Raw genomic sequence first — 15,519 nt, forward strand, 5'->3', positions numbered from 1 at the left:
TACTCACTAAATGCCTTAGCATAGCTGTCCTCTTCCTTTTTGGCACCAGGGACAGGTTTCTGGGAAAACAGTTTTTCCACAGATGACTAGGGGAGGTGTTGGAATGATTCTCACAAGGTTCGCGTAGGGTTTGTGCTCCTATGAGAATCTAATGCTGCTGCTGACCTGCAGGAAGTGGCGCTCAGGCAGTGATGCAAGCCCCGGAGCGCGGCTGTAAATACAGATGAAGCTTCGCCCATTCACCCACTGCTCACCTCCTGCTATATGGCCTGGTCCTAACAGGCCATGGACTGGTACCGGTCCGTGACCCCACCGTTGGGGACCCCTGCCTGAGCAGCTCAGAGAAGCCTTCCCTAATTTGTAAAATGAGCACTACACCTGCCCAGACCTCTCCCCACCTTGCGTGTGCAGGCTAAGTCGCTTCAGTTGTGTCCGATTCTTTGCGACACCATTCGTATTGTAACATCAACATCACAATTTACCAAAAGGTTGGAGTGCTCTCCCCAGTCCCCCAGGACACCCACACCCTCTTCCTGACCTTTTCACATTAGATGTCCGGGGCTGTCCCGGTGCCTGTTTTGAATCAAATGATGAGAAGTGCTGGCTGCTTGTTGCCATATCCACACGAGAAGGCCTGTTGATAAAAAAGGCAGTGAGGTTTTTGTTTCTTTGTCTTACAGGAAAAATCTACATATATTCAAGAACACGACACAATCCCTTCAGTTATTTATAATATCTCATCTCCATTTCTTTTCAATTTTGCAAATCAAATAGCAAAATCTACTCAGTTACAAAGTGAATATTCCTGAAATACAGCCCCTATAAAATAAACTTATTTTTCTTTTCATTCCAGTCTAACAAAAAAGAAATTCATAAAATCGCCCCCTCTCAAAACTCTCCACCCAAACGTAACATTGTAGCTTGTATATATCCTTCCAAATCTTTCCCCACGTATATCTATGTATCTATCTCTAGTTTTCTTAATTGAAATGGAATATTATTGTAGGGGAGGAAAGAGTTTCCATCAACTGTCTTAGGGTCCCTGGCTGGGTCTATAAATCAAACTGACAAAGACAGATCAACAAGACAAAAGCATAAAAATGTGACGTTATACACATACATGTGAATCTCCAGAAGAGACTGAAGAAGACCCAAAAAGTGACCACAACAGAAATCTTTTATACTTTGCAGACAAAGAAACAATATATTTGTGAAGAACTGGCAGGACAAATGGTAAAGGGCTAGGAGTAAATGGTAAAGATGTAACTAGGAAGACAAGGGTGAATTTAACAAAGTCTGTCTGCAGACTCTCTAAGCTGTAAGAGTCTGTCTTCAGTAAAAAGAGAATTTAGATCCTACGTTTGGGCAGAAAGAGGGAATTTTTTCAGTTTTTACTGCTTCTTAACTGGCTTCAACTCAAAATAATGTTTATGTCAAAGAGGCATACACATTTCGGGATAACATATTTGGTTTCCTTCATTATATGCTTAATTTATCCTGAATCCTTTCTTCCCAACACAGAGTTGCTCTACCATGGTTACTGTCCATACAGCAATCTACTGAAAAGAGGTAACATAATTTGTTACCCATCCCTCATTTTGAGGCATGTTCAGTTCAGTTCAGTTCAGTTCAGTCACTCAGTTGTGTCCGACTCTTTGCGACCCCATGAATCGCAGCACCCCAGGCCTCCCTGTCCCTCACCAACTCCCGGAGTTCACTCAGACTCGTGTCCATCGAGTCAGTGATGCCATCCAGCCATCTCATCCTCTGTCGTCCCCTTCTCCTCCTGCCCCCAATCCCTCCCAGCATCAGAGTCTTTTCCAATGAGTCAACTCTTTGCATGAGGTGGCCAAAGTACTGGAGTTTCAGCTTTAGCATCATTCCTTCCAAAGAAATCCCAGGGCTGATCTTCAGAATGGACTGGTTGGATCTCCTTGCAGTCCAAGGGACTCTCAAGAGTCTTCTCCAACACCACAGTTCAAAAGCATCAATTCTTTGGCATTCAGCCTTCTTCACAGTCCAACTCTCACATCCATACATGACCACAGGAAAAACCACAGCCTTGACTAGACGGACCTTTGTTGGCAAAGTGATGTCTCTGCTTTTGAATATGCTGTCCAGGTTGGTCATAACTTTCCTTCCAAGGAGGAAGCGTCTTTTAATTTCATGGCTGCAGTCACCATCCGCAGTGATTTTGGAGCCCAAAAAAACAAAGTCTGACACTGATTCCACTGTTTCCCCATCTATTTCCCATGAAGTGATGGGACCGGATGCCATGATCTTCGTTTTCTGAATGTTGAGCTTTAAGCCAACTTTTTCACTCTCCTCTTTCACTTTCATCAAGAGGCTTTTGAGTTCCTCTTCACTTTCTGCCATAAGGGTGGTGTCATCTGCATATCTGAGGTTATTGATATTTCTCCCAAAACCTTGATTCCAGCTTGTTTCTTCCAGTCCAGCGTTTCTCACGATGTACTCTGCATAGAAGTTAAATAAGCAGGGTGACAATATACAGCCTTGACGTACTCCTTTTCCTATTTGGAACCAGTCTGTTGTCCCATGTCCAGTTCTAACTGTTGCTTCCTGACCTGCATACATATCTCTCAAGAGGCAGGTCAGGTGGTCTGGTATTCCCATCTCTTTCAGAATTTTCCACAGTTTATTGTGATCCACACAGTCAAAGGCTTTGGCATAGTCAATAAAGCAGAAACAGATGTTTTCTGGAACTCTCTTGGCTTTTTCCATGACCCAGCGGATGTTGGCAATTTGATCTCTGGTTCCTCTGCCTTTTCTAAAACCAGCTTGAACATCAGGAAGTTCATGGTTCACATATTGCTGAAGCCTGGCTTGGAGAATTTTGAGCATTACTTTACTAGCATGTGAGATGAGTGCAATTGTGCGGAGGCATGTTAGTTGCTCCCAATATTTCACAACTACAAACAATACTAAAATAAGCCCCTTTACTCACTTTCCTGATTATTTCTTAAGGATAAATTCTGGAGGTAAAAGGCGTGCATTTTGTAAAATATCTTACATTAAAAAAATTGCCTATTTCCCATTATATATACCCCACAGAGTGTTGAGGTAACACAGAAGATATGGAGACCAATCTGGTTTGCAGTCTTAGGCCACCCTTTGACCCACAAATACCCTCACAGACACACAAGGAGGCAAGTCCACTGGAGAGAAGGAACCTTCCACAGAGCTTAAGAATAAGTCCTGCCCCATGTATAATAGAATCTCCAACCTCCCATTGACGATTCACCTTAACTGTACACAAGCTGTAGAGCAGAGAGGAAAAAGTTACTGACCATTCCTTTAGGAAAGCTTTTTCTTTCTGTGTTTTTAATTCTAAAATGTCAATGCCCTTATTGTAGATTAAGTAGAGTTTAATTATATTCTACCTTCTGACTTCCCAATACCCAGTAATATTTTATATCCAACATTCATCTTTTCTTGAACATATCAAGTTCCCTACATTTTATACATCAAATTAGAGGAAATCAAGGTTCTTTTTACTAGGGTGGCTAGCTGTGGGTGCTGAGAGACAATAAAATGTCAAGGATAAGAGGAAATGTATCTTAAAGGAAGGTTATTTTCCATCACAAGAACTTTTTACCAGGAGAATCGAGGAAGTGCTAAGCCCTCAGATAAACCAGACTCCAGGGCAGTGACTGGCATCTCTGTTTACAAGCAAGGAAGTAGAAAAGACAGATTCAAAGGACTTTTGGACCATTCTTGCCTATCTGTTCCCTTATAGGTTCATTTATAAGGGCTAGAAAAGCACGTTCTTTAAAATGTACATTAAAATGCCCCCCCGTTTGTCATCTGCCTTATCTTTCTTAACTTTCTCCCCAATATTGAAATTTTTATTTAATCAAAACTAGTCAGTTCCTTTAATATTTCTGATTTTCAAGGCATACTTAGAAAAACTTTCCCTCCACAAAGATTATATAACATAATTTTCCATGCTGTTTACTTTCTAAATATTTAATGTGTTGATCCATTCATAATTTAAGTATATGCTATAAGATAATGTGTGCATTTTTCTTATTCTTTTGCCATTTTTTCCAAGATAATTTTTAAAAGCCCATATCTTTACCCCAACAACTTGACATACTATAAATATACATATAAAACACTGAATTAATTAAGTCCTGTTAAAATCAAGTCTGCTGTGCCAGGTAAAGGTTGCACATTTCAAAGCTATAATTATAGCATCTTTATCAAGCACAAAAACATTTGAATTTATCAGAACTTAGTAATTATTAAAAACAATACTAGGGTTTTTTTTATTTCTCTGAGGTACAAGAGTTTAGTTTTTTATGCATATATATATATATATATATATATGTATGTATGTATGTATATGAAGTCCCAGACATTCTACAGTATTTTAAAATTTATATTAATAACAATAAGGACATCATGCTACAGATTTTTTTAAATAATTGTATTTTAGATCTAATTCACTCATTTAAAATACTATCTAGTATTTTATCAAAAATCTATTTTTCCTTTTTCATGAGAAATGCTTCAGATACATGGAGAAAATGGTTTAACATGCAGGTATATCTCAAATCCACTTGGTGTACAGTGTGATCTAAATTTAAGTATTTCCCCTATGGATAGGCAATTATCCCAACAGTAATGAATAACTTGTCTTTCAGCTATTCACTGGATTCTAAATAATACAAAAGAAAGACTATATGCCTGCTCAATCAAGCATTGAGGTAAGCTCAATTGTATGCCTACTATTTTAGAGCACAAATAGGCCCACCCAAGGAATATTTCATTTTGTAAGGGATATACCTTTGTTTGATTTGTTACTTTCCATACATTAGGGTCTATATTTTGTAAAATAATATGTTAATTTGTAGATTTTTTTTGGTCTGACACATATGCAAATACTTTGATAAGGTTATGGCTTTTTTGCCTTTTTGTAATTTGTATATAACAAATCTTATTCAAACATTCTTTCTTCAGTTCCCCCAAATGCTCTTGGAAAAATTTTAACCATCTTGCTGATTTTGTCATGATCAGTAAATCTTTGACATGTGTTCATGCTATACTCATCACACTCCGACCTACTGAATGACTCTGCAATCTCTAACCCAGGGCAAGTTTTCATACATGCATAAAGCAGTTTCAGGCACTCTTTTGATCCATTTACATATTCGCCTCTGTTTGCACCAGTCACACAATTTTCATTTTCATGGCTTGGTCTTGGGCTGCTATTGCAATTTCATTCTTATTTACAAATTTTAGAATCAGTTATTGTAAAGTTACAAGAGAAGTCTGCTGAGTTTTCAGTGGGACATGATTTCATTTTCAGAGATTTTACCTAGAACTGCTATCTTTACAATATTATATTTTCATACCTATACACATTTATCCAAGTCTTCTCTTATTTTCTTCAATAAAGGAAGGAAATATACATAAGACACTGCACTAAGGTACATGCACCCTTGCAAAGATGCCATGCTAGATGTTCCTTATGTTGCTTTAGTTTTAGAATGTGTACCACCAAAGTAAGGACAGTTATTAAAAACTGAACAGAATGACTTGCCTGTTCCACTTTTGAGCAAAACCTAGATGTTATGCTCAGATGTTAGAAAAAATGTATTTTTAGCTAAAGAAAAATCTTGCTATTTGGTTTATAGAGGTTAAGGAAAAAATCATATATTTCATTTACACTATTACTATGCTAGAAAATATGTCCTTATCTTGCCCTGATTTTCCGCTTTGTTTTTAAATGGCTGTATTGAGACATTATTCACAGACCACTCAATTCACTCATTTGAAGTACACAGTCAATTGTTTTTAATATTCATAGATAGTATATCACTTTAATCATTCTCTAATTTACATTTTGTCACCCAAAAGATACTCTATATCCATTAGTAATCACTTCCCATTTCTCTACCTCTAGTCCTAAGAAACCACTAATTTACTTTCTACATGTATAAATTTGCCTTTTCTGGACATTTTATATTAATGATATTAAGTAATATGGTCTTTCACGATTAGCTTTTTTCACAGAGCATAAGGTTTTCAAGATTCACTTGTGTTGTTGTTATGTATGTCATTCTTTTTATTGCCAAATAATAATCCATTGCTATAGATATAACACACTTCACTTGTCATTTCATTATTTGATAGGTATATGGGTATATTTCTACTTTGGGGCTATTATAAATAATGCTGCTATTAACATTCATGTATGAGCTCTTGTGTGGACGTGTATTTCATCTAGGAGTGGAATTGCTGAATCACTCGATAATTCTACATTTGATACTTTTGAGAGCTGTCAGGCCATTTTCTAAAATGACTATGTCATTTTACGTTCTTACCAATAACATATGAAGCTTTCCATTTCTCCATATCTTGGACAACACTTGTTACTGTCCACCTTAGGGTGTATTATAGTGTTAGGTAGTTAGAAAAAGGAGTCCAAAATGGCAGTGGCTAAAAGACAAAGGGAAAAGCCTATGAAAAGGGAACAAAACAAAAATCGGAGGACCTCAGGAGAAGCAAACGCCCTCTTCCTGGCTAGCCCTAATTTGCATAGGGCGGGCTTGCGGGGAGGAGACAAAATGTATAAAAAGAGGGAACCAGGCCAGGTTGGGGCTTCTTCTTTGGAGTCCACCTGCCTTCATGCCTCCAGCATGTAGTATCCTTTGTTGCCGAATAAAACCCTAAGCTGTAATCGAGCTGTAACACTGGTCTGCAATTTCAAATCTTCGTTGCGCAAAGACAGAACTGAGGAAATTACACACTCTCCCAACAATAGAACCTTGTGATTTTGACTTGCATTTGCCTAATGACTAATGATACTGAGTATCTGTTTGAGTACATATTGACCTTTGGAGAAATGTCTGTTCAGGTTCTTTGGCCATTTTTTAATTGGGTTATCTGTCTTTTTATTACTGAGCTTTATATTGCTTTAATTTTTAATCTCTTGGTAGAACTAGTCTCAAATGAAAAGGTGTATGCTTACAAGTTCATTGTTTATACTTTTTCTCTCATTCAAATCACAATTAGAAGAATCAAGTCAAAAATTTCCCCCAATAAATCCAACACAATGGGCTATGTTCCTGCACAACGAAATAAAAGCGAGTCCATCTTAAAAAGAAAAAATGAAATAAAATTTCAAAAGTTAATAAAATGGCACAATATCCTTGAAGCTTTTTCATCAAAGTTAAAATCTCTTTAGGGGACAAGAGGAATGAATGAAGAAAGACTAACAGATATGCTCTGGGAGGCACCATTTATATAATATAACCTACAGTCTGAATCCACTCCAGTATTCTTGCCTGGAGAATCCCCATGGACAGAAAAGCCTGGGAAGCTACAGTCCATGAGGCCACAAAGAGACACGACTGAGCCACTAAACACAACACAAGCACAGTCTGAATGGTACCCACTGGAGTTATGAGCACAGGACTCCAGTGGACACCACCACCAGATTTGCAGTTTATCTATTGCTTAATATTATTGACCATATAACCCAACTTATCTTAATAAAGAAAACTGCTCATCAGACCAAATTCTGTCCTATGGATGATGTTTTCAAATAGCCATCCTCACGGCCAGCGATCAGAGGAAAAGGAGAGGTGTTACTTCTGCTTCTGGGAGAGAAAGAACAGCCCAGAAACTACCAGGCACTCCACTCCCCAAAACACATGTTACTGTCAACTTCACCCCCAACCCTGTCACCAACACTGTCAGAATCAAAGGAAAGAAATTTCAACATTTTTTTGCCATACTAGTCCTGACCTTTGGAGAAGGCAATGGCAACCCCCTCCAGTACTCTTGCCTGGCAAATCCCATGGATGGAGGAGCCTGGTAGGCTGCAGTTCATGGGGTCGCTAGGAGTCGGCCACAACTGAGAGACTTCACTTTCAATTTCCACTTTCATGCATTGGAGAAGGAAATGGCAACCCACTCTAGTGTTCTTGTCTGGAGAATCCCAGGGACGGGGGAGCCTGGTGGGCTGCTGTCTCTGGGGTCGCACAGAGTCGGACACGACTGAAGCGACGTAGCAGCAGCAGCAGCACAGTGTCCTGACCTTTAGAGGGAAGCCCTAAAACTCTAAAAAAAGGCCAAAAAGAAAGCATCAATGTAGAATATAATTATTCTATTAGGTGAGAGACTAGTAGATTTATAAACTAGATAAACTACCCTTAAAGAATACATGCTTAGACTTATTACAAAAGCTTCCTCAATCAAAATTATAAACCTTCATATCATCTGAAGAACTTGGGTGGTTTTTATATTCTTTGTGCTTTTCCATAAGAGGAAGAACTCAGGGAGCTTAACCTGGAAGAAAGAAGACTTAGAGGAGAGCAGAGAAGAAGAAAGAACACAAGGGCTATTTCCAGACACTTCTATCCCTTGTTCAATTGGAAGGTTACAATTCATCCTTCCAGACCAGCGGTTCCAAACCTTTTTGGTGCCAGGGACCAGTTTCATGGAAGACAATTTTTACATGGACCTGGTGTGGGGGGATGGTGTCAGCACAATTCAAGCACTTATATTTATTGTGCACTTTATTTCTAACCTTAATGCCACCACTGATCTGACAGGAGGTGCCAGATCCATGGCCAGGCAGTTGGGAACTCATGTTCTAGACCACCTTTTCTGGAGCTGTATCTTACTTCCAAAGGATTCAGAAAAATACATAACAATGTGTATCCAGAGACAGAATAAAACACAAATGTGGCAAAATGCTAAAAAAGAGATTCAGGGTGGACAGAAGTTCTCTGTATGATTCTCGTACCTTTTCTCAAAGTATAGAGATACTGCAAAATAAAGGTGTTTTTAAAAAGACAGCTCTGGTGACAAAGGGCAGAGAACAGGGATCAAATGGGAGTGGGCACTGGCCTCTGGCCTCTGTGGACCAGCTGGCAGCAGTGGAGAATGCCAAGCGCTCAGGGTCATGGGCGCACCGACAGGTCCAGCCATCACAGGTAACTCAGGGGCAGGCACAGCAAGGACAGAGGTCACTGCAAAAACGACCGATGAGACGCTCAACCAGAGAGCAACACCCGGACTGGGCTCCATCCCTGTGTCTTCCTCCTGGCCCCAGAGGCCATCTGGGAAGCAGGGGAAGGAGGGGGAACCTTTGGGGCAGGAGATGTCAGCCTGACGCAGAGTTTAAATTTTCACTTGCATGGGCATTTACCTCCCCTACTCCATCAGGAAAACCTGAGAGTCTCCCAAAGAGGCTGTCTGAATGTTGAACAGATGATGTCATCTTTAACTGACAACTTAATGTTTTTTTTTCTCATGCTCAAGGGAGATGAGAGTTCCAAAGCAAAGTGAGGACAGTTGAAAAGGATGAAAATTCATTTTTGGATGCAAGATTAAGCGTGCCCAGATCCTACTCACTGAAAAAAATGGAAGGTGGGACTTACTGTCTCTTTAGAAAATAGAAAGAACCCCAACAGATGCTGTTTTTCTTGCCCACAGTCCCAACAGGTCACGGACAGAGCCGGAAGCTAAACCCAGAGCCTGCCATCTTTTCAACGTGGTTTCCTCAGGCAAAGCAAACTGTACTCCTCCACTTTATTCAAAACAAATAACAACAGGATGTTAGTTGGCAAGAGACAGATACAGCTCCTATTTCATTCTGCTGGTTTTCTTTACTGATTTTTTTCAAACTTAAGTGAAAATTCCTGCCCTACTGGAGGGTTCTCTTATTTCTAGTGGAAAACTTCTACCAAATCTGTTAGTGATCCTTCTTCAGTTCCCTACTGCAGTGTGATTTAGGAGAAAGCATGCTGGACACACGCAGAATGCTGGGTTCTGTTCCAGGTGTGCAGGCAATGAGATTTTGGGTCAGTCGCTCACCTCTGCCAGGGGCTGGGAGGGGCAGCCTGGGGAGAGGGAGGTGGAAGCAAGCGGGGTGGGTAGGCTACTATTTGATGCACACAGAGTTTCAGTTTTACAACATGAAAAGAGTTGCAGAGATGGACAGTGGTGATGGCTGCACCACATTATGAACATACTTAATACTACTGAAGCAGTGGTTATGATGGAAAAGTGTATGTTACATGTATTTTACAGCAATTAAAAAAACGAGGGGAAAAAACTGCACATATACACAAAAGCTGGAAGTGGGCTAAAAATTCCTTGGTCCTGTTTACCTCACAGGGATGTTCCAAGGAAGCAATGCATTCCACTTTGCAAAATCACTTTTTAAATTGAAAGATGACATAAACATGGTCTGATGCTGTTAAAAGAGTTAAGTGATTGGGGCCAAGAACTCCCCATTAGACAGACCACTGCACTCCTGCTACTCAGCAGTCTGAGCTTCCCCATAGGGACAGCCAGAGGCCACTCAGCAGCACTCTGCCATTTTCCTCAGTCCCTCCAAGTAGGGATGCAGAGCTTCTCAGGACACAGAGCAAATGCAGGTTTCTAGCATGATGCTAAATGAGGATAACTTTACCATTTCTTTTCAAACACTACCTAAAACACAGAGAAAAAAAAAACCTTTCTAAAACACAAAGATGAAACAAGTTTGCCTTTCATTTAGCTCATGATCCATGAGAGAAAGAAAAATCCATCACTACCCGAAAGTACCCAAAAGTTTTCCAGGCTAGAGAACATGTCTCTCCTCTGGGTTTCATGGTCAAAATTTAAAACACATCACAGTATGATGAGTGGTCTACTTTTCAGCTGTTGTGAGTAGATGATGAGCTTTTTAAGGACAGGAATTCTCTTAGTCCAGAGAAGTTCAATCAATTTTGATTGAATGAATGATATTTGTATTGATTCTATATGTGTATTAGCACCCTTGTGCCAAATACAGTCTCAATTCTTGGTATTTTATGCCACATATGTAAACCATGGAAAGCACCCATGATTATATGATCATAGAGTCCTCATTCATAAGCAAGCAACTATCAGTAAATATTAGGGCTTCCCCCATATACATCTGGGCTTTCCTGATGGCTCAGCAGTGAAGAATCCACCTACAATGTAGGAGATGCAAGAGACGTGGGTTCAATCCTTGGGTCAGGAAGATCCCCTGCAGGAGGAAACAGCAACCCTCTTCAGTATTCTTGCCTGGAAAATCCTATGGACAGAGGAGCCTGGTGGGCTATCATCCATGGGGTCACAAAGAGTCAGACACGACTGAGCAAGTAAGCACGCACGCACATACATCTATCAGATTAGACAAGCAAAACAGAAGGGGAAACATAAATACACAAGTAATTAAGTGCCAAAGTTTAATTTTCTTTAACTCTTCAATGTACAGCTGTTTTTATAGTTGATCTACTGTATATATCCAGCCTGTGGTACCACATGGGCACATACAATGGTTTGTTATACAGGAATGCTATCACCAAAAAAAAAATAATAATAATAATAATAACCTACACTAATATTAAAGAGGTGTGACGGCATATAAATGCTAAGTATTAAGGCCTGATTTGCTGACTCATGGAAAAGGTTTAAGTTCTGCCACATCCACCAACTAAGAAGATAATGACTATAGCCCCAGACCACAAGAGAAATTCAAATCTTGGTCCCATATTTTCCTGCTTTCTAAAATACAGCATCTGTGATGACCTGAAACAAGATATTCTATAACCCACTAATCTAAAACGATCACCAAAGAAATCCAGTCATACCAGTTGAATGGTCATGAAAGACTTTCCACACCTGTGAACTGATGAAATAGCAAAAGAAAAACAAGCTATGTATGAAATCCATGCCAATCTCATGTCCAGATAATTTGCCCATAGGTGAGTCCTGCCCTTTCGAAACTAAGCCAAAGACATAAGTGTAAATTTAGTTGAAAAGTAGAAAGCAAGTCAAAACAACAGGAAAATCTCAGCCTGAGGTCAAAAAACCTAAGCATTTTTCATGACACACATCTGCAGAATACATTGAAATTTCATTTACAAAAAGGGAGGGGGGCTGCCTACATTCCCTCAATCAACCCAAGATTAAGAAACACAATAAAACAGATCTGCCAACTTTCAGCATGATGGAGTCATGGTCAGCACCTTGGATGACTTGTGGACAACTGATTTAACCTATGCACCTCACTCTTCTCATCAGTAAAAGGGGAAATTAATTAACACAGTAGTTGTTTAAGATCCAAAACAGACTCACCATGGGTACTGGGCCTGACACAGAAGACATTTTAAGAACAATCTAGCCTATTTCTTTGCCATTTCTAGCCTATTTCTTTAAGATATGAACATAATGACACAGCAAAGAACTGCTAAACCTCCCTCAATGCTTTGTTCAGGAAATCACATAAAGTCTCAAAATGCCTTATCTCACGATAGGCCTCAGAGACTTCTGCTAGTCAAATGAGAGATTTGGTGCAAAAAAATGGGAGATGAAAACTATATACAAGTCACAAGTGAGTGATATGTTTATTCATAAGTTACTGGGTTGGAAATCAAAATATGCCTCCATAAAAACAATGATTGATATGTATCTATACCAATATATATCTCTATGTATGTGTTAAACATGTGTGTATATATATATACATATATACACAAATTTATGTACATATATATAGCATAAATCTCTATATACATTCATATGTACAGGCACACAAATATGTTAAATTCTCAACCTAAGCCATCAAAGCCTATTTAAGCCCTAAATTATTAACAACTGACCAAAGTCTTAGAGCCAGGAGCAAGGTGACTCCACTGCTCATACTTTAGTGACACTTCAGTGGCTCATCACTGTCCTTGCCACAGCTTCTTGGCAATGTCCCTTGGCACCTGTCTTTCACTAACCAGCCTATCCTCACTAGAACTGCAGGGCGCCCAAGCTTCTTGACAAACCCTGAAGAGATCGTAGTGAAGGGGATCAGAGTATGTCACCCCAAAATGTCATTTTCACATAAAGAGTATTTCAAGTTGAAGGCAACTAGCTCTCTGCTCCCCTCCTTTCTTTATAAAATTAGGGCATCAATTTCTTTTTATTAAAGATGTTTCCCTCTCCCACACTAGGTAGAAAACTAGTCCAGAGATAACTCTTAACCACCTGAGAGGACTCTTATCTGTGTGTCTGCCTGCATGCATGCTGAGTCGCTTCAGTCAAGTCCAACTCTTTGTGACCCTATGGATTGCAGCCCACCAGGTTCCTCTGTCCGTGGGATTCTCCAGGCAAAAATACTGGAGCGGGTTGTCATGCCCTCCTCCAGGGGTCTTCCTGATCCAGGAATCGAACCACCGTCTCTTATGTCTCCTGAACTGGCAGGCAGGTTCTTTACCAGTAGTGCCACCCAGGAAGCCCCTTATCTGCATGAAAACCTTACTAAACGATTCTTGTTTAGCATACATCTTCTAGTCATCTTCCCATAACTTACCCACATCCAGTAGCCCCCCAAATCCTCTTCTTTTATTTAGCCTCTTCACACTTCATCATCCTTTGTTTAAATGATATGTTTCCAATTCCAACCACCTCCTTGAGGCACATTTCTTGGCGAACTTTCATATGTATGTATGCAGTTAAACTTGTTTTTCTCTTCTCTTCCTAACCTGTCTTTTGTCCATTTAATTTATAGGCCCCAAGTATCCCCAAGGAGATAAAGGAGAAAACTTTCCTTTCTTGCAATGGTCTCTCACATCTCAGGGACTTGGGCATAATAAATGCTGCTGCTGTACCTGATTGCCACCAGTACCTAGCAACATCAGCCTCAATTCAGACATCGCCCTCCTCCAGAAAGCTCCCTGAACTCCTGCCATCACCCAGACTTGAGTCAGTCGTCCCTCATCTTTGCTCCCACAGAACACTGACCTTCTCCATACTATAAAATCTATCCCATTACATCACAATAACAGAGTTCCTTGTCTGTATCCCCCAATAAACTGTAAGTGCCTAAATGAATATTAATAAGTCAAAACATCTGCCTTATTTATTTATTTACTTAAGTCCTGACTAGCTCACTCTCAAGTAATGACCCTCTGACAGCACAGGGAGACGTCTGAATCCAGGCTGCCAGGGATTCTTCTTCAGAGTCAAGGCCAGCCAAACTCTTCACAGGTTCAGGTTCTTACTCTTTTTATTTTTTGTTTTGTCAAGTTGGCTGGTTGGTTTGTGTTTGCTGTGTGCTCTTGATTCTGGTTTTGATTTCTTAGTATATGTCTTCCATGACACTATAATGGAATGAATCGTGGTTAAGAAATCTAGCTACTGGCCCCATTTTAACTACTATATGATCTCTATCTTTGCTCCCCCATCTGTAAGTTGAGGGGATAGTCTAAGAGTGGTTCCTAAACCTCACTGCTCACAGTCCTGAGGGATGCCTGTAATAAAAACTGTTCTCTGTCTAGCACAGGGAACTCTACTCAGTGCTCTGTGGTGACCTAAATCAGAAGGAAATCCAAAAAAGAGGGGATATCGGTAGACATATAGCTGATTCACTTTGTTGTACAGCAGAAACTAAAACAGCATTGTAAAGCAACTAGACTCCAATAAAAAATAAATACATAAAAGTAAAATTAAACACTATTCTCCCTCTAGAGCTCAGGTAACTCTGATGAGCGGCCAGGTTTGGAGACCACTGGAAGGGGCAGAGATTTGAAATCAAGTCACATCTGGGGCCGAGTTCTAATTCCTCCACTCACTTCCTGTGTGACCTTTAGCAAATTACTTAACTTCATCTCCGTTTACTTGCATGTCAGAGCACAGATAGTAAGTAGTTTACAGGACTGAAGGGAAGGAAGATTAAGGTACAAAAGAAGAGTACCAGCTCGTGGCTGGCCCACTGCAGATGCTCAGTAAACGGTATTGACACCCCTCCACGCCTCCTGTGCATTCTCATAGCATCCAATCATTTCTCTGTCATGGCCTCTAAGAGTTTCCAGAGAGCAAGGCACCTCTGTTTTATTCTCCACCCCATCCCCAGTGCCCAACACAGTGCCTATGACACTGCCCAATATTATTCAATAAATATTCATTCAATTAGTGAATCAGTAACATATCAGAATATACTAACATAACTGATTTCCCTCCCTTTCTCAATAGACTAAACTGTGAGCTCCTCCAAAGCTGGAACTATTCCTTGTTTACTGATCTAAAACTCAGTACTTAATATAGTGCCTATTACATGCTTGTTGAACTAATTATTTTCAAAGTCTCTTTCTAGGTCAAGCGTACCAAGGATCTGTGGCTCCAGAAGATCTGAGACAGAATTAGTTGCAAGTGTTTTATGTCTTTTATATATTTGGCTGCAAAGTACCAAAACTTCTACAGTTGAAAAATTAGCACACATATAATGAAATAATTATGCACTTTCTGAAGGTTCACCTCACCTGCTACCAGTATCTGCTCCATGAGGGCAGATATAATACCTCGTTCAGCATCATGTTCCCAGAGCCTAATAAGAGCTTTGTGACAAATATAAACATTTGTTGAATGAATGAATATAAGTTCTTTGCCAGTCTAGGTAAGGCAGAATTTCCTATTTTTAGGACTCTTTCCTTATTGAATTCAAAGTTGCTGCATTTAGGAATGACGAAATGTTCAAAAATA

At 39.8% G+C, this 15,519-nt stretch overlaps 1 protein-coding gene across 3 annotated transcripts in view; it reads right to left on the minus strand.

The window, feature by feature from the left end:
* Positions 1–15,519, minus strand: part of TTC39B (tetratricopeptide repeat domain 39B) — a 159,740-nt gene that overhangs the window by 73,813 nt on the left and 70,408 nt on the right. For 2 of the 3 annotated variants that reach the window (XM_070375919.1, XM_070375918.1), the window contains one exon: positions 539–634. The exons of the other annotated variant lie outside the window; for it this stretch is intronic. In XM_070375919.1, coding sequence (XP_070232020.1) covers positions 539–618 — 80 coding nt within the window. In that variant the 5' untranslated portion in view covers positions 619–634. The remainder of the gene's footprint in view (positions 1–538; positions 635–15,519) is intronic. 3 annotated transcript variants of the gene reach the window in all.

The sequence above is a fragment of the Bos mutus genome, chromosome 8 (assembly GCF_027580195.1).
Source record: "Bos mutus isolate GX-2022 chromosome 8, NWIPB_WYAK_1.1, whole genome shotgun sequence".
Lineage (NCBI taxonomy): Eukaryota > Metazoa > Chordata > Mammalia > Artiodactyla > Bovidae > Bos > Bos mutus.